Genomic DNA, 26,902 nt, shown 5'->3' with positions numbered 1-26,902 from the left:
CCCCAATTCAGAGCTCTGCAGAGTTGTGTGATGCACGCATGCAGCACCATGTGAACAAGGGCTGATGCTTCATTTCCTCTGACACTAGAGAAAGCTCTGTTTACACAGTAAATGCAAGGGAGAGGCCTCTGGTTATGTACTGCTCCCCATCTAAAAGCCCATGCACAGACATTATTCTCTAAAACTATCATGTATAAAAGTGAGGGCTGCAAGAGAAGAATCAAGACAAATCACATTATTTCAACATGGATTCTAGCATGTAGATGAACCCTAGAAGTAGCTGTTGGAGCTGAAGGTGATTCATTTGGGGTTTGAAACAACCCTCTTATTGTAGAAATGTATGGGTGAATGGAGAGCTTCTTTCCTTCTTCCAGTATTAAAAGATACTTATGTCCTTCTCATGCTTGGAGATGCAGGAAGAGGTCATGCTAGCCTAACCGCAGGAATCCATGCATATCTAATATCTCATTTAGATTACTGCAATGCCCTTTATGTAGGGCTATCTTTGTGCATGGTCCAGAAGTTGCAGTTGATGCAGAATACCATAGCCAGGATGCTGAGTGAGGCACCTGCCCATACATATTATTTCTTTTGTGTTTTCAAGTTGTTTCCGATGTATGGTGACCCTAAGGTGAGCCTATCACAAAGGGACTTTTTGGAAAGATTTTTTCAGAGTGGGTTTGTCTTTGCCTTCTTCTGAGGCTGAGAGAATTGATATGCCCAAGGTCATCCAGTAGGTTTCTAGGCTGAATGGGGATTCGAACTGTGGTCTCCACAGTTGTATTCCAACACTCAAAGCACCACAGCACTCTGGCTCACACCCTTACATATAATACGACACTAATGCTGAAACAACTCAAGATGCTACATATTTATTATTAGTGCTGTTTACCTGCTAGGCCATGCTCAAGTGTACTGGGATATGGATGGCTTGGGACCAGGTAACTGGCAGATGGCCTTTTCCATATGATTACTAAGATATTGGAGAAGCCGGTTGTATTACAACATGCAGCAGCCTGGAAGTGGCCCTTCTTCATGGTGGCCTCCATCTTGTGGAATGCCTTCCAGACTGGTATACAGACACAATCCAACTGAAACCCACCTCTCCGCTCAGGTGCCTTCCCTACTTCTGTTGCCTGTTTTCTTTCCTCGTTGTGTCTTAGGTTTTCTGATTTAAAATATTGCAGCTGTAAGATGTGTTTAATATCTCACAACCTAGTGGTCGGAAGGCTAGTGTTTAATTGTAAAGGCTGCAGCTGAGAACGCTCACACCTATTTCTCTTGGGTGGGGTTATGCAAGATGGCTCACAGACTGAGAATCCCTGGTCCCATAAATAACCCTAGTTATTGCTTTACCTTGGTGGATAGCCAACAGTTTTTGCTGCTTTTTAAATGTGCCTTCAAGTCAACCCTGACATGCCAACTCTATCATAGGCTTTTCTTGACAAGATTTATTCAGAGAAGGTTTCCCATTGCCTTCCTCTTGGAGGTGTCACTTGGCCAAGGTCACCCAGTGGTTTTCCATGGCCAAGCCGATATTTGAACCCTGGTCTCCCAGAGTCCCAGCCCAACATTCAAACAACTACACTAGGCTGGCTCTTAATAGCTGATCTTTTCTATTTTATAGTGCTATTTTGTTAAAAACCTATGGATCCTAGGTTTTGTTATATACCTGTTTGAGATATGATAAGCAATCTGTAAATCAGTCAGTCAGTAAACTGAATGATAAGTTCCATTCACCATAATTCAGACAAGCAGCGGGGTAAATAGGAGTGGCTTCAGGAACAGGTTGATGAAGAATATCCACGGTGGTTCCATCTCTTTCCTCCACCTTCTCTGCACGAGCTGAGCAAGGCTGTTGATGAGAAGTGACTTGGAGGGCTCTCGTTCATAGGTTTGCCATATGTCAAAGTCAACTTGATGGCAGTTGATAACAACAACAAAGGTAGTAGTAATAGAAAATGTTAGCAAATAAACACAAGGGTAATTGAAATTACTTTCTGTGTTTGTGTTGCATATATCATACTTTCAGCTAGGACATAAAATGCATCCTAAAGCTCTCTAGTTGAATCTGCAGGTATTTAAGGCTGAAGAGTGGTGGAAAGGAAAATCCTCATCCTGCCATATCCCAATAGTCTTATACAGTCTTCATTCAGGTAGCAAGCCGAGTGTAGTTTGTGGAATGTCTGTTCAAGAGATATGTTAATCTCATTAAAGCAGCTCAAGTTTTAAATTTAAATGAGCTCACTGGTCCAGATTTATTTGCCATGGTCACTTATAGTAATGCTACCTCCCACTCACTTACTGCCCATCAGGCTCAATTGAGCATTAGCTTTGTACAACCAAGCAAAAGGCAGGAAGGAATAAGTGGGTGTTGTCACACTGCAATCCATTCATCCTTCTCAGAACAGAATGATCTTCACTGTTAGCTCAGGGCTGCAATTCAGTGATGCAAAAGCTAGCCTTCAGCTATTAAAAAAGGAGGAGTACAGACTGGTTGCTGGGCAGAAAGATGGAATGTCTTCCATCCATTCCAGAAGGCTTTGCATGGACATACTGAGTCAAACAGTGTGCCTGGCTATCTATAAAAGAGTGTCTTCATAAAGTCCCATCAAGTCAACTGTTTTGTAGTCTGACAGAGCTTGATTAATTAATTAATTAATTTATGTACTTTATATCATGCCTTTCTCCCAGCATGGGATTCAAGGTGGCTTATAGCCATTAAAAACAACAACAGTGGAACTAAAAACCGATTAATACAAAAACTTCTGCAAAGAAGCCTGTTTGGACAGTTGCCATGCTAATTCAGCACTTATTTAGTGCACAGCCCACCCTGATGTATGTTTCTTTCCAAGGAATAGAATCATAGAGTTGGAAGAGACCACAAGGACCTCCCAGTCCAACCCTCTGCCATGCAGTAATACACAATCAAAGCACTCCCAACAGATGGTCATCCAGCCTCTGTTTAAAAACCTCCAAAGAAGGAGATGCCACCACTCCAAGGCAGCATATTCCACTGTTGAACAGGTCTTACTGTCAGGAAATTCACCGTAATGTTCAGGTAGAATCACTTTTCCTGTAGTTGGAATCCATTGCTCTGTGTCCTAGTCTCTGGAGCAACAGATAACAAGCTTGATCCATCCTCATTATGACATGCGTACAAATATTTAAACAAGGCTTTCATGTCACCACTGTAATCCTAGCAATGTTCAAGTAACTTTGTCTTAAGAGAACCGACATCAGGAGTGAACAACATGTCATCCTCCAGATTTCATTGAACTACAACTCTGGTCATCCATGCTTGTTTGTCATCCTGGTTGAAGCTGATGAGAGTTGCTGTCCAACACTTCCCAGAGAGCCACAGGTTGTCTTTATTATCATTTGCTGTGCTTGGCCTCGACTATATTCCGTGGCATCATGGGATTGCCAATGAAGGTTGGAGCCTTTGGCATTTGCCACCAGGGAGTTCATCTGGTCCCTCTGACCAGCCATGAAATCCCCAGGATTCCACGAGATGGAACCATGGCAATTAAAATGAAATTATTTAAATTGGCCCTCAACATTTATGACTTGGACTTTTGCAGATTTGATTATTTGCAAAATTAATATGTTCTTTTTAGGAATCCTCCAGTGCAATTCTTCTGGAAGATGATCAGATGAGTTATGCTGGAGAACCTTGAAGTTCCTAGAGAAAACACTTTTCTAGGCATTTGTAGGCCCTCCAGCACGATTCTGTGATTAACATCTGGCAGATGTTGACCACAGAGTTACACTGGAGGGCCTGGAAATTCCTAGAGAGGTGTTTTCTTAGGTAAAAAGGATAGTGGTTTTTTATTTGTGGTTTTTCACGTTCATGGGGTTCCTTCACCCTAACCCCAGAGAATGTGGAGGGATCACTGTACATTGTATATGTGTGGTGTGGATGGGCCCCTGTTGATACTCACACTAGAACATGTACAAACAGCCAAATCAGGCAGTTGGGATGATCTTATAGTGGTACCCTCTACAGATATTTTTACATATCAGATTGAAAGAATTATGACCCAGAATAATTACTTTGTAGATGTCCTGTTTTATAGTTCTTAAACCTTTTAGAATAGCAGCTACTAGAGTAGGGCTTTAAACCTATAAATGTCTGACAAACTCTGTTTTATAATGCTCTTGTTAATTATTCAAACATTTGGAATGGAGGAACTGATTGCCTCAAACACTTGTAAATTTTCTTTTGCATCCATCCATTGGATTGTTCATTAATCCTGAAGTTACACGATCAAATAGTTTACTACAGGTTACCAACACTAGCATTTTGAGATATTTTTTTTCATACTGTTTGGTTTGTTGGTTTGGTTCTATTTAATTTATTGCTGTATATTATTGTTAACTGCTTCGAATTTCTTTCTGGAAAGACAAAAACTTTGATATGAAGATGAAAGGTTGAGGAAGGCCAGCAGTTTTCATAAGAGTCCAGGGTAGCTAACAACATCCATAAAAACAGGAGAGTTAAAATTGCAAATAACAAATATCTAAAATCACAAATCAACATTCATAAATACAAAACTCTAAAATTACAAATCAGCAGTGGTCAAAAGACAAATGTGTAAATCAAAATGTATCTCTTGTGCTGATTGCCAGTGATCACAATGTAATGGCAGAATGAGCCACATTTTGACCCACCCTCTTGGCTGTGATCCTGAGCATCCTGGTTTCCCCTCTCTCTTGCTTTCCTCCTCTTTTGATTGAGATTCGGAGGGCTGGGGAGAATGTGGCGCGCAGAAAAATCTCCTGTAGCCTGCCTGGCATGATGGTTTGCTACCACACTTAGTTTATGATGGAGACAAACATTAGAGAACCTAAGACTAGAGGCTAAGAAGCATTGCTTATCCTTATCAGTATGTACAGGCTTTCCTTGGAAAGTAGATAGAACTGCCTACTCACACAGGAATGAAGATGACCACAAAAAATTGATTTATTCTTCCTCATAAACCATGTACATTAGCAGTGTTTACTATATATATCTTGAATTCTCTGTAATGACAGCTATACACTAACAGTTGTTTCTGCAATAAATACTATTTTCAGCATCTGGAGTTTTCTCCACCTGTTTTTTATTTTCTTTTTTGCAGCCCTGTTCCACTGTAGCTACTAGCTTTTGCATATCTGTACTGGGCCAATATCTGCTAAGTGTTTGAAGCTCTCATTGAACAATTTAAAGTAATGTGATTTATTTCCAAATAAATGTGGTTAGCATTAGGCAATGTCTCCTTAAAATTAATTCATGTTATCTATCTACAGTGATTTGTTTATTTATTTTTAAGCAGTTACTTCATAAACCAAAGCTCTTCAGGCTGTCTTTTTTCACATTTTACATGCTGAATGGTAAATCAACATATATGTAAGCTGATTGTATGTTGATTTACCATTCAGAAGTTGATCCACTGACTCTATTCTAACGAATTAATTTAGGCTGAAGGTGATGAGCACAGTAGAGGAAAAAGTCTTGAAATTATGTTACTATATCATTAGGGGTTTTAGTTTTTTAAATCTGCATTTCACATGGATTTCAAGTGTTTCGGTAACTTTCTGAAGTCCTCCAAATGTTAGAGACATAAATTGATCCAGTAGGACTTCTCTAGCTGTAGCTAACTGGATTTGGACCATAGTCTCAAAGACATCAAACACCCTGAGTCACTAAAATTCAGTACCATCAATAAAAGACTGTTTTTGGCTTAACTAAAGTTGAGATAAATATTCACTGAGATGCCAGTTTAAGTCTGCAAGAATAGTTAAGAAAATGCCCTTCTTGGAACATAAATATAATTGAATTAGAATTTTTTAGCTTATTGATGATGAACTAGAACTCATGTCTACTAACATTACTCTCCCAGCATGGGTGCAACTGGAGGTTATGCCTCTGACTGTACTTTTTCATACCCTGCAGAAGGAGATAGCCATTATCTTTTGGCAGGGCCCCTGCCTGGTATGCAACAGCAGCCAGAGGCAGGGTGACCAGATGTGATTGCCACAAAGGAGGACAAGGCACCGCAAATTGTTGAACATTCAAGAAAAATGTTATATGAGTTAAAAACACTCATATAAATATAAATAGGTGCTTCTTTGTCATGCTTGATATGGAGGACATTTTGGATTTCCTCCTGGGCAGAAGGCTGAAATGTAAGACATGTCCTGTAAAAGGAGGGCATCTGGTCACCCTGGCCAGAGGGCTTCCATCTCCCCAGGCAGTGATCAACTTAAGAGGTATGCCCAGGCTTGTTGCCATTGCTCCAGAGCACAGAGCTACTTCCTCTCTCAGTGCTCAAGAGTATTTAGAGTGAGTCCAGAAACACCTTGCAGCTGATCAGTGGTTGGGGAGATGGAGCTATGCCTGGTAATCTCCTGGCTATTTTGTAGCAGGAGGAAACAGCTGAACAGAAGGAGCTCCTGCCTGCCTTAAGTATGCCATGGAGACTTCCACTCTGCCAGCCTGATGGAGAATCTTGTCCAGCAATTGCTGTTGTTGAATAAGTGTTTAAAGGAATCTCCTGCCTAAATTTGCTCAAGGGGATAAGGATATAAAGAAAATATATTTATATAAATTGAAATCACTTGTTGTTGTTGTGTACCTTCAAGTCATTTCTGGCGTTTTCTTGGCAAGATTTGTTCAGAGGTTTGCCATTGCCTTTCCTTAAGGCTGAAAGCGTGTGACTTGCCCAAGGTCACTCAGTGGATTTTATGGACAAGCAGGAATCAAACCCTGGTCTCCAGATTCACAGTCCAACACTCAAGTACCCCTCAACATTTCATGGATGAAAATTGGGATGTATGTGGCCAACCTTAGAGTACAATTAAGATGGCAAAAGTTACTAATGAGGAAGAAACCACAAGCTTGGTGAGGCTGAAGCCATTTGCTCCTGCCCGATCCTATTGGGAAAGTGAAAATTCCACCCTTCCTTTCTGCTCCCCTTTGCTGAGTAATTGAGTGAAAACTACTTCCATACTTGGAACTCAGTTTGTAGCAAATGAAGCAATCTGAGGGCAAAGGGTGAAAGTGGGAAGAGCGAAACTGGGACATTTTAAAAGCAGCCAGAAAAGGGGGACAACAGAAGATGAATCAGGACTGTCCCTGTCAAATCAGGACAGTGGAAATATATGTTATTATTTATAAGGTGGTATCAACAGAAGCTGCAGCAGAAGGTTTCAATGTGGAGTTCTCCTGTTGAGGATTCCATATCATACTTTCTTCCAGGTACTCTTGCCCTCCCTGATTTTCATCCCCCACCTACACAACAGATGCTCAGAGCCACTTACCGCAATGTGCTCAGTCTTCCCGTGGCTATGTTTAGATTTGGGGGGAGGGGTCATTTTTCCTAAAAGTATTTTGTATTAGACCAGTCCTTAAGATTTTCTAAAGCCTGCTGATATTTCCCTGCTTGTGTGTGGCTGATGCAGTTCTGGCACTGATAGAACACGGTATATAAAATGTTCTTCTTACCCTGGCTAGGGAGAGGATCTTTCTCTCCTTAGTTACTCCTTAAGCCTATAACTGAATGGTGAGATCTTGGTCTGAGCTAGGAACAACCAAAATAGTTTTTAGAAAATGAATTTGACTCAGTAACTCACATGAAATTAATAGAAAAAGATGCATATTAACATTCCAAATTGGGATCTACTGGATAAGTGTGAGTGCTCCATGGACCATGTCTAACTTACAGATGCAGTCTGGAAAAGGCACCTAGTTGTCTGATACAGAGGAAACTGATTGGGACTGTACTTCCTCTGACAGAACTAGGCTTCCACATGACACAAGTATGGAGGCCTTAAGACCAACTCAAATAACATGATAACCACATCGCCACTTCTGAGCATCTGAAGGGACGATGCATATCTGTAGATAGGCAGTGAACAGGTAGCTGGAAATGTGACTGTCATGTGGAAAAAATATTCACAGTTATTCACTTACAGGTTGAAATACAGGTTTCTCAACAGCTGGGAAGCCCTGCTATGAAAAATAACAGACCAGAAAAATTTCTTTGGCATTCCAACTCTTTGACTCTATTCTGATATCATGAAATGTTGTAGGCAATTATTGTATGTAGAAAAGCATGCATTGTTTTGCACAAAAAGTATATTTTCTGCACAGAAATAGGGTTTTCTGTCAACTGCTCCCCAATGTTTCCTGTGGAGTAAACACATTTTCTGTGCAGAAAGACACTTTTCCCTCCTCTTGCACAATAAATCCTCTACTCTGCAGCACTTCAGGACTGGGAGAATAGGCAGTGCGGAGAAATATTTATTTTTTCCTACAATGCAGAGAAATCTACAGTATTTATTTGTCCTTGTATGCAAGGACAAAAATGCTCTAGAATTTAGTCCACAGACATACCAGGCTCTCCTTCCACTGTAATGTAGTGTCAGGATCATGGTCCAGACATGGTACTGCCATGTTTAATTGCTGTGCTTGTACATAGGTGTGTTACTGCAGGTTATGCTTTCTTATTGGTGAAGTTAGTAAAAGAAAAAGATTGTGTATGAGTAGTGGCCTGGTGTAATGAACAGACATGGGGGAAGAAGTATACAGGTCATCCTCGTGAGAATCTGTAGGGAATCTGTACAGGGAAAAAGAAGGAGGGGTAAGACCTTGGAAGAGAATATGTTTTGAATTGGTGACAAATGGGATGAAGGCATTTGTAATGGGTGAATAGCTTGAACTCTAAATATACAGTGTAACTGGGGGGGGGGGAGATCTTCAGTCCTGACAACAGCTATGTACAGTGATCTTTGTCCAGTGATTGGACCCTGTCTGCACATGTCCTACCCTGCTCCCCGTCCTCATAACAATCAGTCCAGACAACACAGGGTCCAATCCTCAATCCTGGTGCAAACTGTTCTAATGATGTACAGCCAGTTCAGCACCAAACCCACATTAAACCAGTCTTAAACCCAATTTTAAAGCCTCAACTTTTACGCTGGATCTTCCTAGAAAATCTGAAGACCTCCCAAGCAATGTGGGGCAACTATTCACATGTGTGTCCCAATGTGCTGCCTGTCACTCTGGTGCAAGTCACTCCCTCTGAGGTCTGAAAGAGTCACCCAGCCTTGTGATTGATGCTGGGCATGTCATTTTTTCCCAGAGACCAAATTGTGGTGGCATATGCATGGGAACAGCCACCCAACAACATCACTACAGATTGACCAAGTAATGCAATTTTGGGGCCAAAATACTCCTGGCTGTTCCCAGAGTTTTCTAGCCTGTGTATACTCTGCCCTACTCAGCTTACTGAATAAAGCTTTTCTGAATCTGCTGAAGGCTTGTGTTCCTGCCTGTACATTATGTGTGGTGAGCTGCAGAGATATGCAATGGACACACTTGCAAATATATCTTCTTGATGTGTGAAGCATTTTGGAAAAAATGTAGAGAAAAACTAAAGCACAGAGAATCAACCTTGGTTCCTCAGATGAAAATCGAATGTTGTTCTGGGCCAGGGATTTGAGGAGGGGATAATTACAATCTTTGTCTCTACCGTGATTGGACCAACGTCAGAATCCTGAGAGTGTCCATTATATGTTAAGCCCAAAGGACAAATTTCCTTTGGAAATTTGGAAAGAACTGTTGTTTATTGACAAGTTGAGCCTGGAACATGCTGTGAGGGATGACAGCACAATTGTACATGTCTCTTCATAGAATTCAGTGAGGCTTACTCACAAGTAGATAGAGAGTTGTAGCCTGTGTCATCTTCAGAATTGTAAATGAGTTTTACTCAGGTCTTTCCTGCATGTTCTTACCCTCACACTCACACAGCTCATTGACCTATTGTAATTATGAGTCCTGCATGCAGTGTGGCTATGGGAATGCCAAAAGTCCTTGCTGGACTGTGACTGTGTCACTGTTAGGCACAGTGGGCAAGATATTGCCTTTCTCCCATGCTCACTTTATTTCTTGGATGTCAAGGAAGAGGAGGAGGAGGAGGTGATGGTGGTCAACAGTGAAAGTGGCAAAACATTCCCTGCCCTGACAAGGCTGCACCCTTGTATGAGATACCGTTCCTCTCACCCTCACTTTGTACTGTTTAATGAATAAATATGACTTACTTTATTGTGGGGAAACGACTTCACTTGGACAGTCAGCTTAATAAAATATTTTGTTTTTCCTCAGTCATGTGACACAAACAACATCCTGGGTCCACCCTGTCACCAGTGTTCTTGCCTTGTCATGTTCTGAAGAAAATGAAGATGATGGCTTCAGAGAGCACCCGGATCCAAAAAGCTGAGAAGACCTCTTACTTCAATTTGGTTTCAGCCTAGTTGTCAAGATTACTGTGTCTAGCATGGATGTACTAGCTCTGGTTGAAACAGCTGGAAAGTTTGCTGTTGCCTAGCATTTGGGACTGGACCCACAGGCTAAATACCCTCTCTCAGTCTGTATCAGTAGACTCTCTGACATAGACCACACACTTGTGTTAATACCCATTATGCACCAGTACCACAGGCTCATTTGTATTTTTAAAATAGAAGAGTTTGGACAGGCACTTGATCCCAGTACCTCTTGCCTGCTTGTATATCTTTGGCATCTTGTCTATTAAAGGCAGTTCCCAATATCTCATCATGCTTTAGAGAAACCTGCCCTAATCTGGAGGGAGAATTTAGCCCTTGACTGAACAGAGAACAGAAATAGTTACAGCCTTAGGTCTTAATAGCTGGGCAGACTGTATGGCCAGCATTGTGTAGATGACATACACTGGCATAGACCTCCCATAACACAGGTGTTTGCATTTATATGATCATTGTGGAAAAGATATATCATACCTCCTTGTGCAAAAATTTAATTGATGCAATTTCCACTTGCAATTTCCCCCATCCACTGGCTCAACTCTAGTGGATGGGCGAGCCCAGCAGAGTGGGCATTCCCGAAGCCCTGAAAGATGATAGGTGCTGCATTTTTCTAGCTACACAACTGCAATTGGATGAAGCTTGGGGCATCCACTCTGCATCTCAAGCAACCAGTGACAGCAGATTCCCAACAGAAATACGTTGGCCAAAGTACACTGCCAGCAGTATTATTGCATCTTAAGCATTATCACCAGGAACAGGGAACTGATTGTGCTCCATCTGTGTTCCATCCACTCCCTTTCTGCCATCTCAGATGTTATGGAGAAACTTACAGCACATTGCAGTTATGACCAAAGTCTGCCTGCCAGTGACAAAGCAATGCATTGTGTTGAGGTCCTTGCAATAGAAAATCACCCCTCTGTGCATACATTACTTATCATAATGTAAATTTTGCTAGTGAAGTATGTGAAAAGTCAGGGACTCACTGGGTAAGACTGAGTAGATTTGTAGAAGCCATGGAGTTATCTTGTGAGTGATGTAGACCTAAGGGTTTGTCTATACGTTAAACTCATATTACTTTACCTATTGTGGTTCCCCCATCTTCAGAGTCGCATTAATTCTCTGAGGTGGCTGTAATCTTTTCACAGTGAATTCTCAGTACTCTGACTGCAGTTAAACTGGTTTTAATCTGTAGGCTAGGACATAGTCCAGTTCAGGCAACAGATGCCCTAGGAGAGTCAGACTTCACTAATATAGTGTGCTTATTGCTTTAATTTGAGAGTGATCTTATGAGTAGCAGTAGAGTTATTGCTTCCTTCCAGGCCCACATCTTCATTTCATCATCTTCCTAGACAGTACACATACTGAGTAATTAGGTCAATACTTCTATCCTACTAATGGCCATAGTTACAATCTTGGTTCCCCCCGCAAACTATCGGATAGCATATGAGCAACCTGGAGATGTTTCTCTTCTTTTGCCTACTAATTAATGGCTTCTCAGAAGTAGGTCACCATGTTCACTGTGCTGCTTCTTTATCCTAGCATCACTTTGCTGGTCACATAAGCTACCCTCTGTTCACTTTTTATTTTTCTTTACTGCCATGTTGTGATGCCTGGTAGATAATACATATATATTAAATAAGATTATACTCTTCCTTTAAAAACACAAGATGTTCCAGCCCATGGTTTCTTTCCTTACTGCTTCAAGCAAATTTCATTCTGCTGAGAACTGTAAATAGTGAAATGTAGACTTTGTCTATAAGGCCACTACACTTAGATAACCAGGTTCTTTTAACATTTTTATAACAAAATAAATTACTCTAACTTTTAATGTGTACTCTTTTTATTTCTATTTCTTAGTTCTTGTATGCATGTGTATTAATTGTTCCCAATGGTGCATCTTGATCAGTTGACCAAAGAAGCAGGGCACTAATGGAAGGGTTCTCCCACCCACTCCCAGTTTTTAGCTTTCATGTAGGGGAGAGGATTTAGAAAGAAAAATCAACTCGAGGAAAGATTTCACCTCTCATACAACCACACAGTGGGTCTGATCTGAAGCAGGACCCTGTGCACATAGTAGTAGGTTGAGTTGCCAGTTGAAAAATAGGACAGGACTCCCATACCTTTAATGGCTGTGGAGAAGTGGGAATTTTATTTTTCACCTGGCAAGCCTACTTGGAGCTTTGAAAAAATTCCTAATAGAACAATGTAGCTTCCAGATTAACACTCACTTTTTTTCTCTCTGCTTCTGGCACATGTTAAGTTTTGGAAGGACAATGTGCTGTGCTTTTATTCAGCCACAGTATAAATTAGAATAAATTAGATCTCTCTTTTGAAATGTGGGGCAAGGAATATTGTGTGCAATCTTGAGGTTGGAGCTCATGAGGCCTAGAAGCCTTCTTGTATCTCAAAATGACTGTGGTCTAGAATGTAAAGCTTATGGGCGTGTTAGAGCACATGCCAAGCCCCTACACAAACAAACTTGGGTTGTTGGCTCAGTGTACCTCCATTCTTGTGTGTGTAAAAATGGCTCCCCATCGACGTTAGTGAGGGGAAGCCATGGAAGAAACAGAGTTCCACACTCACAGCCAAGCTCCTCCTGTGTCTGCAAGGAATTGCCTATTAATATCTCTGACTCTACACATAATCTCAGCCTGCCGGGAGTGTAATTAACATACCAGAGCCAACAGAAAATGATAAAAGGAAAGCTGTTTCTCTGCCCCCAGAACACACCACCCATCTCATTGCCTGCATATTAAGCAGTTCTTTGCTTCATCCTCTGTTTGACTCATGGGAGTAAGGGATTGCCATTCACATAGTGCCTCCTGGCCACAAATGCTTCTTGGGAAAATTTGTGCCTGTTAGAATTATTTTAGATTGCAACCCTGTAACAGTTATTTGATAGTACATGCTGAGGATACTGTGGACACAGCAAAAAGACAGACAAATGGGTTCATGAATGGATCAAGCCAAGGTGATTAAATTGAAACTGTTGTACTTTGGCCACATAATGAGAAGGCATGACTCATTAGAAAAGAAATAATGCTTAGAAAGGTTGAAGGTAGAAGATAGGAAGATTGCACACCAGTTGGCTAGACTCAGTTAGGGAGATCACAGGTATGAGTCTGTGGGACTTGATAGTAGAGGATAAGGAGTCTTCGAGATGTCTCATCCACAGGATCACCATGAGTTGAGATTGACTTGCCAGTTAACAACATCTCCTTGATCTCAGTCGTGGTTACTTTTGAGTATTCATGGACAGGATTGCACCACAACTGTCATTAGCCTGAATCTTGTACTCCCAAATAGAGTAGGTCTATTATAGCAATGGAATTTACATAAGTGTTGATCCACTTACCGTTACTTCTATGAGTCTTCTTTAATTCAGACTACCACTAGAATTCAGGACAATGTTTGGAATTCATGATTCTAGTTATTACTACGACATACAACTTACAACATAACCTAGCATTACACATTTGGAAATTATTTGTATTCACATACGCAATAGCATAGAGAATGGTAGGGATTGGAAAAGTACCCTTATCTTGACTTACTAGGCAGCCACCACTGCAAGTGATGGGTCTGTTCTGTTGATTAGGATTCCCACCTCCTCCTCCCTCTTGTGAATGGTTTCCAGTGCAAGGAGGAATTGTGATAAGGATCTTGCTTGTGATAGTCACACCAAAGATCACTGCAAAGAGGCATGACAACATCAGTCTGCTTCTTCTATCGGAGAACAGATCTCCATCTCTGACAGCAGCCAATGCCCAGTAAGTCAGGATTAAGGGGTCAGGCCAGTTCTGTAACTAGTGCATGTAAAATTCTGGCCATTATTTTTTCATTTTGCTAGTGAAAGAAATGTCCACTGATGCCAAGAAGGCATGTTCAGCCAACTCTCCTGGATTTCTCCATTCCCTAGGAAGTCAACTGACCTCATCACTTCTTCCACGAAAGCTGCTGTACAGTTCCCAAATGAGGGATTTGTTATTTTAGATGACATAAGCTTGAGGCATGCAGACAAGGAGTGTGTCATGGTGGGCATGCGGTCTGGGGAGAAAAAGCAGGCTTTGGAATCCAGATGGCAAATGCACTGAAATATGACACCATTTTTTAAAATATAAAACAACACTTTTCTTAGGTTAACCATACAAACTGATACATTTGTAGAGCCACCCGCACAGGTGTTCTTGTCTGTAATTTTTCAAAACCACTAAGATTAAAGATGCAAAATCTCCTGGAAAGTTATCCTGAACAAACTCCACTAAAATAGGATGCATTTGGGGACTGGTCAATCTGTCTAATAGTCTATCCTTTATAGCAGGAGTAGGAATCAGGCAGCCCCCATGTGGTTCCTTGGGAGGTCCAATGCAGCCCTTGCAATCCCACCAAAACCCCTGGCACCCTCTAAAAAATTAGCACACAAAGTGCTTCTTTAGCTGAAAAAAATAAACCCTTGACAGGGCCATAGCTAGCTGTTTCAGGGGGCATCCCACCCAATAACCCGAGAAGCAACAGGAAATGAGACATTAGACACCATCACTTCAAGTCATCCAAGAGGGCTGCAGGGATGACATACTATGGCCCCTCTTGTGCTTTGGAGAAGGTGAAAAATCAGATGGTGCAGCCCTCCCACATCCAGAGCATGCTCATTCCTGCTTCATTCATTTCAGCTTGACTCCAAAGTCACCACCACCACCATGCTGGTTTCGTTGTCTTTTTGTTAAAGACCCATCAAGTTGGCTTCAACTTGTGGTGACTCCATAAAAGAGAGACCTCTAAAACACCTTGGTCCCATAATCTTGGCTCAAAGTCTGCAGTTGGGATACAGCTATGCAGATTAAAACCAGCATTAACTCACAATGTCTGGGAGTAAGGGAGAGGGAGATGACATGACACACTTATACACACACACACACACACACACACACACACACTCCTTGCGACATCTCTAAGTGTGTCCCTTTGCTATCTCTCATAGAAGAGAATTGTTTTTGTTCACTAACCCTTTGGGCAAAAGTGAAACATTAGTCTTGGGAATATTTTTGGAGTGGAAAGCAATCCTTGATTTCTACTTCTAACACTTGTTGCCAGATCCTAAGTAGAATTCAATGTGTCTACATAGGCTTAAGTGTGCATGTTCATGTTCCTCAGTAGGGAGAGTACCAAACATTTGGACAAGTTCTTCACTTTCTAATAAATTGCTGATACCTATATTTTTCTTCCAATTGAATCTATGGTGTTACGTCTCTGACGTGACCCATGTCCTGGCCGTGAAGTAGGTAAAGTAGTCTGTGGAAGGTTGTGTGGGTGGCCCAGTCTGTCCTTCCAGGACAGTAGGAATGTAGGCGTGTAAGCAAATAGGTAGGTCCAGCTCTGGATAACATAAAGACATGCTGAACCCTCCAGGGATTTCTACAATGCACAAGTTTTCTTATATGCACCACCATGGTGTGACTTTTACTAATTTGAATTCAGAAGGGGGTCCCCTTTCCATGTTACCCATCTACTTTTATATTTTCAACAGAAAATGCATTAGAGAGGGATACTTTAGTAAGGGAAATATATTCTGATTTTGCATCTAAGGACCAAACTACATAAGGCATTGAAATCGTAATTAGAAGATGGTAGCACCTTTTCTCTTCAATAATATGACTTCTTCAGACCTTCATGCATGAACAATGAGACCCATCACAGCAAGAGTGCTTTTTTGCCAGTGCTAAAAGGAACGGCATTTTGATGTTCTTTTTAGCACTGGAAAAACACTGCATCAGACCCCAGCATGCGGTTGCCACAGCCCCAATCAGCAAGGAAAGGGTGGTGGTACACCGCTCCAAAGGGATGGTCTGTTTTGTCTCTTAGTTCATAGCTGATCTTCTTGCTTGGCTTGACCCTATATCCTCTCCTCTGCTTGTAAACATCCCCATAGTGTTAGGAAAGCTCTCATAGCTCTGTGGGGGAACAGATGTTCTGCATGCTGGGAGGTCCCAAGTTCAATAGCTGACATCTCCAATAGAAAAGATCAAATGAAGGAAAACACCTTCTCTTTCTAAGGTCTAATCTGCAATGCAGAAATAGTGCAGTTTGATACTGCTTTAACTGCCATGACTTAATGCTATGGAATCCTTGGGTTTGTATTTAGTTTTGGCATCAGAACACTCTGACAGACAAAATTAAAAAGCCCAGAATTCCATAGCATTGAGCCATGGCAGTTAAAGTGGCATCAAACTGCATTAATTCTGCAGAACTGGTTAGACCTGAGGCCCTGTAGACAATAATGGACAAGATTAAAGGTAAGGAATTTTCAGCCATTCAGATGTTCCAAACTACAACTCTTCACAATCCTTACCATTGACTGTGCTAACTAGAGCTTCTAGAACTTGAAGTCCAAAACGTATGGTGGACCCAACGTTTTCCCACTACCGGGCAAGGTAGACAACTAGCCTGGCATGGCAGGAGACAATGGGAGTTGTCATCGAACCTATACGAGGAAGATTTGGGGAAAGGTGGTTATACCAAGGGCTTACTAGATGTTGTTGTTGTTGTTGTTGTTGTTGTTATTATTATTATTATTATTATTTTAAAAATCATCTCTGTTGACAGCTCTGGAAGGTTATTGGTGCTGAGACATTTGGGCATTTCATGGAGCACTGCAGTAACCAACTGACAAGTACTGAAGTTCCAGAAAGGAAATTGATGAAAGAGTTGGTGATACAACTAGTGAAAAAGATGGAAGGGTGGGATGCTCCAGCAGTCCTCCCTATTTTGGCCAGTTTTTGCCTGGTTTGCCTCCAAAAGTCTTCTGTCAGTTCTGAGAAAAGATGAAACTAGAGTGAGGAACTTAAGCAGTTTCAAGCCTTTCATGTTAAATCCCTTGTTCATTTTTCCTGCTTAGTATTCAGAGTGGTTTGGGGCCTTCTTAGAAGACTGAAGGCAGACTTCAGAACATTTAATTGCTTGCGGCAAACTGATCAGAGGAGGAAGAATCAGCTGATTTTTAAAAAGCCTTCTCAGATGGTACTCAGCCCTTAACACGGAGGGAAGGGTTCCCCTCCCTCGATAATGCTAATTGCCTGTGTGAGGTGGGCAAGATCTACCAAGATGTAGTTGGAGAGTAAAGTTGAATATCACCTGCCTGCCTTCTTGAATACAGAGCACATCCCTTCTCCATGCCAGGCTCCTGAGATATTTTCCAGCAAGAGAATCTTAGCAGGTTTCTGGGCTGAAAAACAAAACAAAACAACCCAGATTGTATAACTGCAATCTCTGCTCCTGGGCCAGTATCAAAAATTGTGCTCAGAAGGCCAGGGTGCTGTAACACTACTTCTGTTTGACCATAGTGATCTTCACAGGCCACAAAAGCTAGAAACCTGTTGGTGACATATACCGGAATCCTGTTGTGCCAGCAGAAGCTTCTGTTATGTCAAGGCAGGTATATTTCTGGCGATCACAGAAGGAGATATCCAGTACCTCCTTGCACAAGGGTATTACCCTCCTCCTGCACAAACAACATTTGAGGGTGCTACACGAGATATGTATAGAAGGATGCTACAGGAGACATTGGCCCGATGGCCAATCAATGGCCAGGTGGGCAGGGGGCTCCCAGGCACTATCCATCAGCAGTTGCACAGCTAGGAAAAACAATTTGCTGGAGAGTTCTGGTGAGCACAGTGGCATCATTAGGCAGGTGCAGGAGGTGTGGACCACACCAGGTGACATCCCAGAGGAGGGGTGACACCTGGTGGAGCCCTCCTCCCACTATGGCCGAGGGGCAAGCACATCCCTTGTGGCTTCATTACTGACCTGGCTCTCTCTCAGGAAGGAAGGTAAGGTGGTGGTGAAGATAGTAGAGGGGAAAGTACACCCATCGTGCCTTCATCACTGGCCCAGTTTTCATCCCAAGGAAGGAGCCAAGGTGCAGGCAAGGGCAGCAGGTGAGCAAGGCAGCAGGAGGGGAGCAATACAGGCTGCTATCATCCCCTGTCAGAAAGCCCCCCCCCCCCAATACACACACCAGGCATCACCTAGCCTGGTGACGCCACTGAGTGAGCAATAGATGTTCCTTTTTCATGCTGCACAACTGCAGACTGATTGCATCCACCGTGGTCCCTTTCCCTGACTACTGACAAACCGTGCGAGTCTCGTCCAGTGCTTTAAAGGTACCCTGCACAACCAGATCCCAGTGGCACAGACAAAAGCAGAAATTTGCATCTGTGCCTTTTAAAACCTTTCCTAGATTGCTGTTGTTCTTGAGGAAAGAAATTAAAATGAAAAACACTGGTAGGGAAACACAGGAAGCAGGTAAGGTGTCTAGGTAACTTGTGAACATTAAATATATATATAGTCGCTTTGTTTTTAGAAGATCATATAAGAAAATACTTTAAGTAACAAACAAATTATCTACATTTATGCTATGTATTTCAACAATCCAAAAACAAGGAGAGAGAAAAAGAGCACTCTCCTTTCACTTCCATATCGTTTACCTGGTAATATAGGAGGCCTCTTTCATTACATTCATGACTTCAGATTATAAGTAAATATATACACATATCTCCATGACTATTAAATTAATGAGATGAGACACTCGCAGGCTAAACTCTCAGAAGGATGCACTCTTGTTGGCACTATGGAATTTTTCACACAGGAGGAATGTATCACTATCCTGGAAGAAGGAAGTGGGGCCAAGTCAAAAACGCACAAAATTACGTACTAGCTCATCACATGCAAAGACAACACAGTGTCCATCCCAAAAAGAAAGCAGTGCAAATGTGAATGCATTCATCACATGAGCATGTACCCATCGGCTTCTTCATTGCAAATTAACGTGTTTGCATCTGCGCAGGGAGGTCAGGATCTGTCATGGCCAGCCACAAGGAGGACAAGGAGAAGAACTCAGCTCCTCAGGTGCAGGAGGAACCTGAGGCTGTGCCAGGCCCCAGCTCTGCTCTCCCAGTGGATTTGGCTCAGCCAGACCCTAGCTCTGTGGGGCCTTCTCCAGTGGAGCCTGGGGCTCAGCAGCCCAGCCTTGCCCCAGTAGAAGTTCCAGACTTGGTAGACATAGAGCAGCATAGCATTCAGGTTCCTACCTTTAACCAGAGGAGATCAGAAAGGGCGTGCCTTCAGTGTTCTAAGCGGCTTTCTGAGAAGTGCTTATTAGGCAATCAGCAGCTGTGATAAGGGAGCTAGATATAAGGCACCTGACAGACACTGAGCTCTCTTGCCAGAGACTATTAGTTCTCATTAGTTCTCATGGATGACTCCAGACTGACCCTGGCTTAACTTTCCAATTTTCCCTGTGTGAAAAAGTCCAGTGGCTCATTGAAAGGACTGATGAGCCTTTAACATGGCAATAGAACGAAACACAAAATACAATAACATATTCTCTCCTTCTAAGCCAGCTCTCCAGATAACCTTGGACTGCAACTCCCATCAACCCCAAGAAATGCAGCCCATGGTGAGGGATCACCTCTGTTCTAAAATGATACTGATTTCCTTTTTACAACTCAGACTTAATATTTAAAACCTGAAAGGTTTCCATTGCTATCCCCCCTTCCCCCCCTCCATATGTGTGTATGTGTGTTCTTCTCCACTTACCATCTTTTCAGTGACACCCATACTAGGAAGAGGAGGAAAGAAAGGATTTTAAAAAGTTGGCAGACAAGAACCAGAAGGTGAGAGGTCAATAGGACGATGATGTTCCAAGATTTAATTGCTGCCATTGGAAGTGACAGCCCTGAGGAAGTGAGTCAATCAGGACAGGTGTGTCATTACTCCACATGAGTCAAGCCCAGGTCCACATGGTGTTTGCTTTTCTGATCATCCCCTGTGGTAGCCAGTCACAACCTGGTTTTTGTGTCCCTTCATCTGGAACCATCTGCCACAGGGCTGCCAGCAAGATTGCTGGGTCAGAAGCATACCATTCATTGAGAGTTTTGGGTCTAAGACTGGGGAAAGGGTTCCTTGGTAACAGAGACGCAGAAAAGGAAAGGGATGGCAGGCTGGCTGGCTGGAGCTGCTTCTGGGTCAGCTGGTTGTGGAAGAAACAGGAGGGCAATCCAGGAAAAGGGCTGGCCAGGCAATGCAGCAATCCCAAACTAGAGGGGAGAAGAATCCCAAGGCTGGTTGGCCTGTACTTTTATATCTTGTCTTTCTCCCTGTTGAAGACCCAAGACGGCTCACACCAGGTGTGAAACAAAACACCCAAAAAGCACTCAAATGTGTGATAGAATCATAGAATCGTAGAATTGGAAGAGACCACTAGGGCCATCCAGTCCAATCCCCTGCCATGCAGGAAATCACAATCAAAGCATCCCTGACAGATGGCCATCCAGCCTCTGTTTAAAGACCTCCAAGGAAGGAGACTCTATCACTCTCCAAGGGAGTGTGTTCCACTGTCGAACAGCCCTTACTGTCAGAAAGTTCCTCCTAATGTTGAGGTGGAATCTCTTTTCCTGTAGCTTGCATTCATTGCTCTGGGTCCTGTTCTCTGGAGCAGCAGAAAACAAGCTTGCTCCCTCCTCAACATGACATCCCTTCAAATATTTAAACAGGGCTATCATATCACCTCTTAACCTTTTTTTCTCCAGGCTAAACATCCCCAGCTCCCTAAGTCGTTCCTCATAGGACATGGTTTCCAGACCCTTCACCATTTTAGTCGCCCTCCTTTGGACACGCTCCAGTTTCTCAATGTCCTTTTTGAATTGTGGCACCCAGAACTGGACACAATATTCCAGGTGGGGCCTGACCAGAGCAGAATACAGTGGCACAATTACTTCTCTTAATAATAATAATAATTTGTTTTATTTATATACCGCTATTCCAAAGATCATAGCGGTGAACAGCAAGTAAGCTAATTAGCAAGTCTTGATCTAGACACTATACTTTTATTGATGCAGCCTAAAATTGCATTTGCCTTTTTAGCTGCTGCATCACACTGTTCATTCATCTTCAACTTGTAGTCTACTTGGACTCCTAGATCCCTTTCACACGTAGTTTCATTCAGCCAGGTGTCACCCATCCTATATCTGTGCATTTTATTTTTCCGCCCTAAGTGCAATACCTTACATTTCTCCGTGTTGAATTTCATTTTGTTAGCTTTGGCCCAGCTTTCTAGTCTATTCCGGTCATTTTGAATGTTGATCCTGTCCTCTGGGGTATTAGCTATTCCTCCTAATTTGATGTCATCTGCAAATTTGATGACACCAAGAACTTTATCGCACTGCGTTCCTTCCACCCGTTCTGAGAACGGAATGGAAGGAGCAGGGCCGAGTGCGGAACGAGTGGGGGACGGATTTTACCGCACGCATCCGTCCCTCATTCGTTCCATTCCCCTTCTCTTCCGTTCTTAATCCGTTCCAGAGGGGGAAATTTTTGAGAACTGTTCTGAACAGTTCTCAAAAAGCGTCCCCTCTGGAACGGAAGGGGCAGGGAAGAGAGGGGGAACGGAACGAGTGAGGGACGGGTGTGTGCAGTAAAATCCGTCCCCCACTCATTTCCGTTTCCTGCTGGGCCAGGCCGAGAACCCGGTGCGATAAACTTCCAAATTAGGAGGAATAGCTAATACCCCAGAGGACAGGATCAACATTCAAAATGACCTTAATTTTGGGGAAAAAGTTAAATTAAGAGTTCCATTAGAAATGCTAAATCACAACAGTTAAAAACACATTAAAATGTAGCATAAAGATGAAAACATAATGCACCCCATTAAAAAGGATCATCCCATCTCACTAAGTTAAAAGCCAAAGGGCTGCCTAAATAAACAGGCCTTTGTCTGCTGGTGGAAAGAGCATAGCTAGAGGGCCAACCAAGCCTCCTGTGGGAGTGGATTTCACAAGATGGGAGCAGTCCCTGAGAAAGCATAAAGTCCAGGAGCCCCTGCAGTTAGTGAGAGCCAGTGTGACATAGTGGGTGTTGGACTAGGACTTTGGAGAGCAGGATTCCATTCGCAGCTAAGCCATGAAACCCACTGGGTGACCTTGGACAAGTCACAGGGGAAGGCAATGGGAAACCTCCTCTGAACAAATTTTGCCAAGAAACCCCCATGATTGTCCACCTTAGGGTTGTCATAAGTTGGAAACAACTGGAAGGCATACAACAACAACAAACTATGATGCCACTTGAACTGCATGTGGAATTCTGGACTTGGCAGCAGAAAGAGGGGCCTTTAGAAATCGCCAACTCTTGTGCCTCTCACCAAACTACAAGCCACCCACCCACCCACTCAGGATTTCAGAGGATGCTGCCATGAAAATCAAAGTGGTATCATAGCACACTAATTGTATCATGTGAAAGGGGTTCCAATTTTAAAATCACCCAGCTGCAGCAGTCCAGATTATTTTCAGAAGCCCACTGCCAGCAATCTGTTTATTTATCAGAGTAATATCTTCCCACTCTCTCAGCAGCCCACTGGAGGAGAAAGCTCAGGAGAAGTAAGAAGACATCAGAGACAGAGAGAAGGGATGACAGATAGGGGAGGAACAAAAGAGATGGAGTAGGGATGGCACAGAGGGAGGCAGAGGGACAAGCTGGCAGAGAGAAAGGAGAGGTGCCAGGGGAAAGACGGGAAGCACACCAACCACTTTGGGCTCTGCCTGCCACCACACCTTCCTCTGATTGACACCCATGCAGCCCTGGTTAGAAAAAAGGGGAGTTCTGTATCCTATTCAATCCTTCCTATTAATCCCCCCCCCAAAAAAAACCCACAGCTCAGCCCTGCTTCCTGTGAGCCCACATTTCTCTGCCACACTCCCAACACTGACCCTCACTTTTGTTTCTCATGATCTCACATTCCAGCTTCACAACAATTAGATGCCATCAGAGATTTATGTTTTCTTTTCTTTCTTTCTTTCTTTCTTTCTTTCTTTCTTTCTACTTTGTTTCCTGGTTTTTGCCCACAAGGTTAGAGTTCAGCTTTGCACAAGTGGCCTTTGCTAAACAAAGTTAGAAGAAACCCATTAGGCAGCCTTTTCTAGAATATACCCCAAGGGCTCTTGAACTGTTTCTGAGCCTCTTAATGCACTCTTTGGAGAGCTTCCAAAGGATCATAAGATTTCAGCAAAACCAAAGAATAAAGTAGCCACATTCAGTTATTCTTCAGGAGTAGCCAAGTATCTTTTCATGTGATGGTTGTTCTCAGAGCAGCATCAAGAACTGCAGCTGGGCTAGGTTATGGCTTCATCCTACCAGGTGCTAAGTGCCATTGTTGTTGTTGTTGTTGTTGTTGTTGTTGTTGTTCTGTGCCTTCAAGTTTCTGACCTTATGGCTATCACAGGGTTTTCTGCATCTGAGAGAGTGTGAATTGCCCAAGGTCATCCAATGGGTTTCCATGGCCAGGCAGGGAATCGAACCCTGAGCTCCAGAGTTGTAGTTCAATATTCTAACCACTACATCATGCTGGTCCTACTACCATAAAAATAAAATCTCAATTAGAATAGAATAGAATAGAATATTACAGTCATAGACCAGCACATAGTTATAGGCTCTCATGCAGTATGAGGAGAAACCATGAGGACTAGATCTTCATAAAAAATATGTAATCATTACTAATATATTCTAAAAAGTAACTTTTCCAACTCTGGCTAAAACCAATACAAAGTTCTTTAAATCTGGACAGAAAAAGTCATGGAAACTGGACCGAGTTTAGGTTAAGAGCAGTTTGAGGATGGATACTGAGGGTCATCAGGCTCCTTAGCATCTTGTTACATAAGGAGGATTTAAATTAAATTCCTACAGAGCTGTTTACAAATGCATCTTTGGCAGCCTCAGAAAGCAGTGGGCGAAAGTGTGCTTCCAGAAGTGTGCTTTATCAATAGGAGAACTTAAAAGCCATGGGCATGTGATACACTACATTGATGTACATAACTTTCACATAAAGCACATTCATTAGGATCAGTTATGACATTCAACATTCAGTCACCAGTCCTGAGATAAGCACATGTGCAATGAATGCTTTCTAAACATGTGCAGCACCAGTGGGAGGTTTCCCCAGCAGCTCAATGCATAGCTGAGCCAACATGGAGAAAATAAGAAATTCTCCAAGGCAGGGACAAAGGATTACGTGAGTCATCCAGGTGCTGTTGGACTGCAAATCCCATGATCCCTCACCATTAGTTGGGTGGCTTGCTTGCTAGGTGTTCCAGTTCAATAAAATCTGGAGGACCACCTGTTCTCTGCTCTGATGCTCCCTGATGCTCTGTAGAACCTGACTTGGAGATCTCTCATCCACAGGGTCACCATGAGTCAAGGTCAACTGAAGGACAGTTAACAACAACTAGAATAAGTTGGCCTTTGGACAATATAGGAAAATTGGCATGTGTGTGTTCTGTTCTGCTTGAATTTAATAAGATTTCAGTCAAAGAATTGCAAGGAACAGAGTTACCTATAACTCATTACTTTGAGGAGAAGGTAATGCCGTGAGTAATAAAGTAATGTAGTGAGTGGAAACAATAGGTTGCTGGCAGTAATGGTTACATAGCAAGTAATGTTTTCGGGTTCTTTTTAAAAGTTACTTTTGAAGGGCATTTTAGAGGCATTTTCATCAGAACTGGTGCAGGCCTTCTCACACATGGCTTTTAAACCCTTAATTCATTGGGAGGGAAGCAGCACTGGTGACAGTGATGAACACATGTTGCCACTTCCCTCCTATACCTGTTACGTCCCCAACCATCCCTTCTCATTTACGGGGGAAACCCATGAATGAGCTGCCAATCGCACGATGCCCTGGATGCAAAAAAGGAAGGGCAGTCGCTGTCCCTTCCTCCCCACTTTCCCCCTCCTCTACTCTATTTCTTAAAAAATCCCTACTTTTTTTGTGCAATTCTGGAGCTATGCAGCCTCAAGTATTTTTTAAAAAAAATTAAAATGTTAAATCAGGGCTGCAGAGCTCTAAAATTGCATAACAAATGTTAATTTTAAAAAATAGAGAAAGGCATGCTGGAGAAGGAAGGGGGTGAAGGGACAGGATGGGAAGAGAGTGTGATGGGGTAGCAGTGCAAAAGGCGATCACAGTGAGATAATGGCTGCAATAACAGCAATATGTTGCCGTTCAGTTTTTTTTACTGCAGCTGAAAGGGGCTGGTGTGATAAAGCCTTAAGTTTCTGCCATTCTCTTATCAGAAGTGTTTTTAAAGCAACTGTCTGCCGCTGGGACTAAATGCACCCATTAACTTTTTCTGTTGTTGTGTTGTTGTTCATGTTGTTGTTGTACTGTTGTGTATGTGAGCTACTACTGCTTCTCTACTGCAAAGGCACCCAGGGGCCTAAATTTTACATAGGGAAAATAGAAGACATTGTGCTTATCCGGACATTGTCCCATACGGGAAGTGCGAGTGACAGCAATCGCATGAAAGACTTTCATATGATGTCACGCTGATCCTGTTATTGTCCTATCTTTGAAGTGGAATTGGCATTTTGTATTAATGGGGGTTCATGTTAATACAATTCCACTTCAATGACAAGATAATGACAGGGTTAGCACTGTATGTGTGAAAGGCTTTTATGCAATTGCAGTCACGGACAGGATAAGGGCAGGAGTGCGATCCCACCCTTGTCCTGTCCCTGTATGATAATCTGCATTATCTCTCTCCCCTTAAAGCCACTTTTCCTCTAGCTCAGCCTCCTAGATAGGTTGCATCAAGCAGGGAAAATAAGTTGAAAAGCTGCAATGGAAAACAAACAGAATGGTGAAGTGCTAATGCTAAGTGCTGCTTCTCAACAGGAACACACTCACCACACATGCTACTTTGCAACAACAACAACAAAAATCCAGCCATCTAGGTCCTCAGTTGTGTTTGCTACCCGATAACTAGATGTGCTTTTCCATTCTGGGCATCACTTAATAGCAGGGCTGGCTGAACCATAAAGAACAGAGATAGTAGCTTCAGGAAGAAAAGTTGGGGTGTCCTTGAAATGCAGCACATCATGGAATGGCAGACTATCTAGTTGAATCTCCTGCCAGCTTGGCATATAATTACATAATGATTTATTAAGCAGATACGTTGTTTTTAAATTAATGTATTATTGTTAATTTAACAAGTCTATGTCATTAATTAACATCCTTTATTTAACTAGAAAAATCTAATCTAAATAAATAAATAATATATTATAGTGGGCCCTTGGTATCCACTGGAGTTCATTTCCAGAACCACCAAAAATCCCATTATATACAGTGGTTGAAGAGTTCTTTTCCCCTTCCCTACTGCCATTCCCTTCTCCTTTTGTGTCTTGTCTTTTTTAGATTGTAAGCCTGAGGGCAGGGAAATGTCCAGTTAACAAACTGTAAGCCGCTCTGATAGCCTTTTGGCTGAAGAGTGGGGTATAAATAATAATAATAATTGTTATTGTTATTCAAGTGATATATAAAATGGCAAAATCAAGCTTTACTTTTTTGATTTTTTTTTACATATTTTCAAGGCATGCATGGTTAAATCTGTGAATGCAGAATCCGTGGATAAAGAAAGCTGTCTGTTTTTAATAACCAGAGGATAATAATATTTTTTTAATTTCTTTCTTTCTTTTTATTTATATTTTTTACCTGCCTCTCCCCAAAGTGGGGTACAACGTAGATTAAATCATGTACAAT

At 42.3% G+C, this 26,902-nt stretch overlaps 1 protein-coding gene across 7 annotated transcripts in view; it reads left to right on the top strand.

The window, feature by feature from the left end:
* STXBP4 (syntaxin binding protein 4) overlaps positions 1–12,154 on the top strand; it is a 184,959-nt gene extending 172,805 nt beyond the window's left edge. For all 7 annotated transcript variants that reach the window (XM_042447227.1, XM_042447228.1, XM_042447233.1 and 4 more), the window contains one exon: positions 10,151–12,154. In XM_042447227.1, the coding sequence (XP_042303161.1) occupies positions 10,151–10,265 (115 nt within the window). In that variant the 3' untranslated portion in view covers positions 10,266–12,154. The remainder of the gene's footprint in view (positions 1–10,150) is intronic.
* The last annotated feature ends 14,748 nt before the right edge of the window (positions 12,155–26,902 follow it).

This window comes from Sceloporus undulatus, chromosome 2 (genome assembly GCF_019175285.1).
Source record: "Sceloporus undulatus isolate JIND9_A2432 ecotype Alabama chromosome 2, SceUnd_v1.1, whole genome shotgun sequence".
Classification (NCBI taxonomy): Eukaryota; Metazoa; Chordata; class Lepidosauria; order Squamata; family Phrynosomatidae; genus Sceloporus; species Sceloporus undulatus.
The sequence above is the reverse complement of the archived record's forward strand: the minus strand, read 5'-3'. Positions and strand labels throughout refer to the sequence as shown.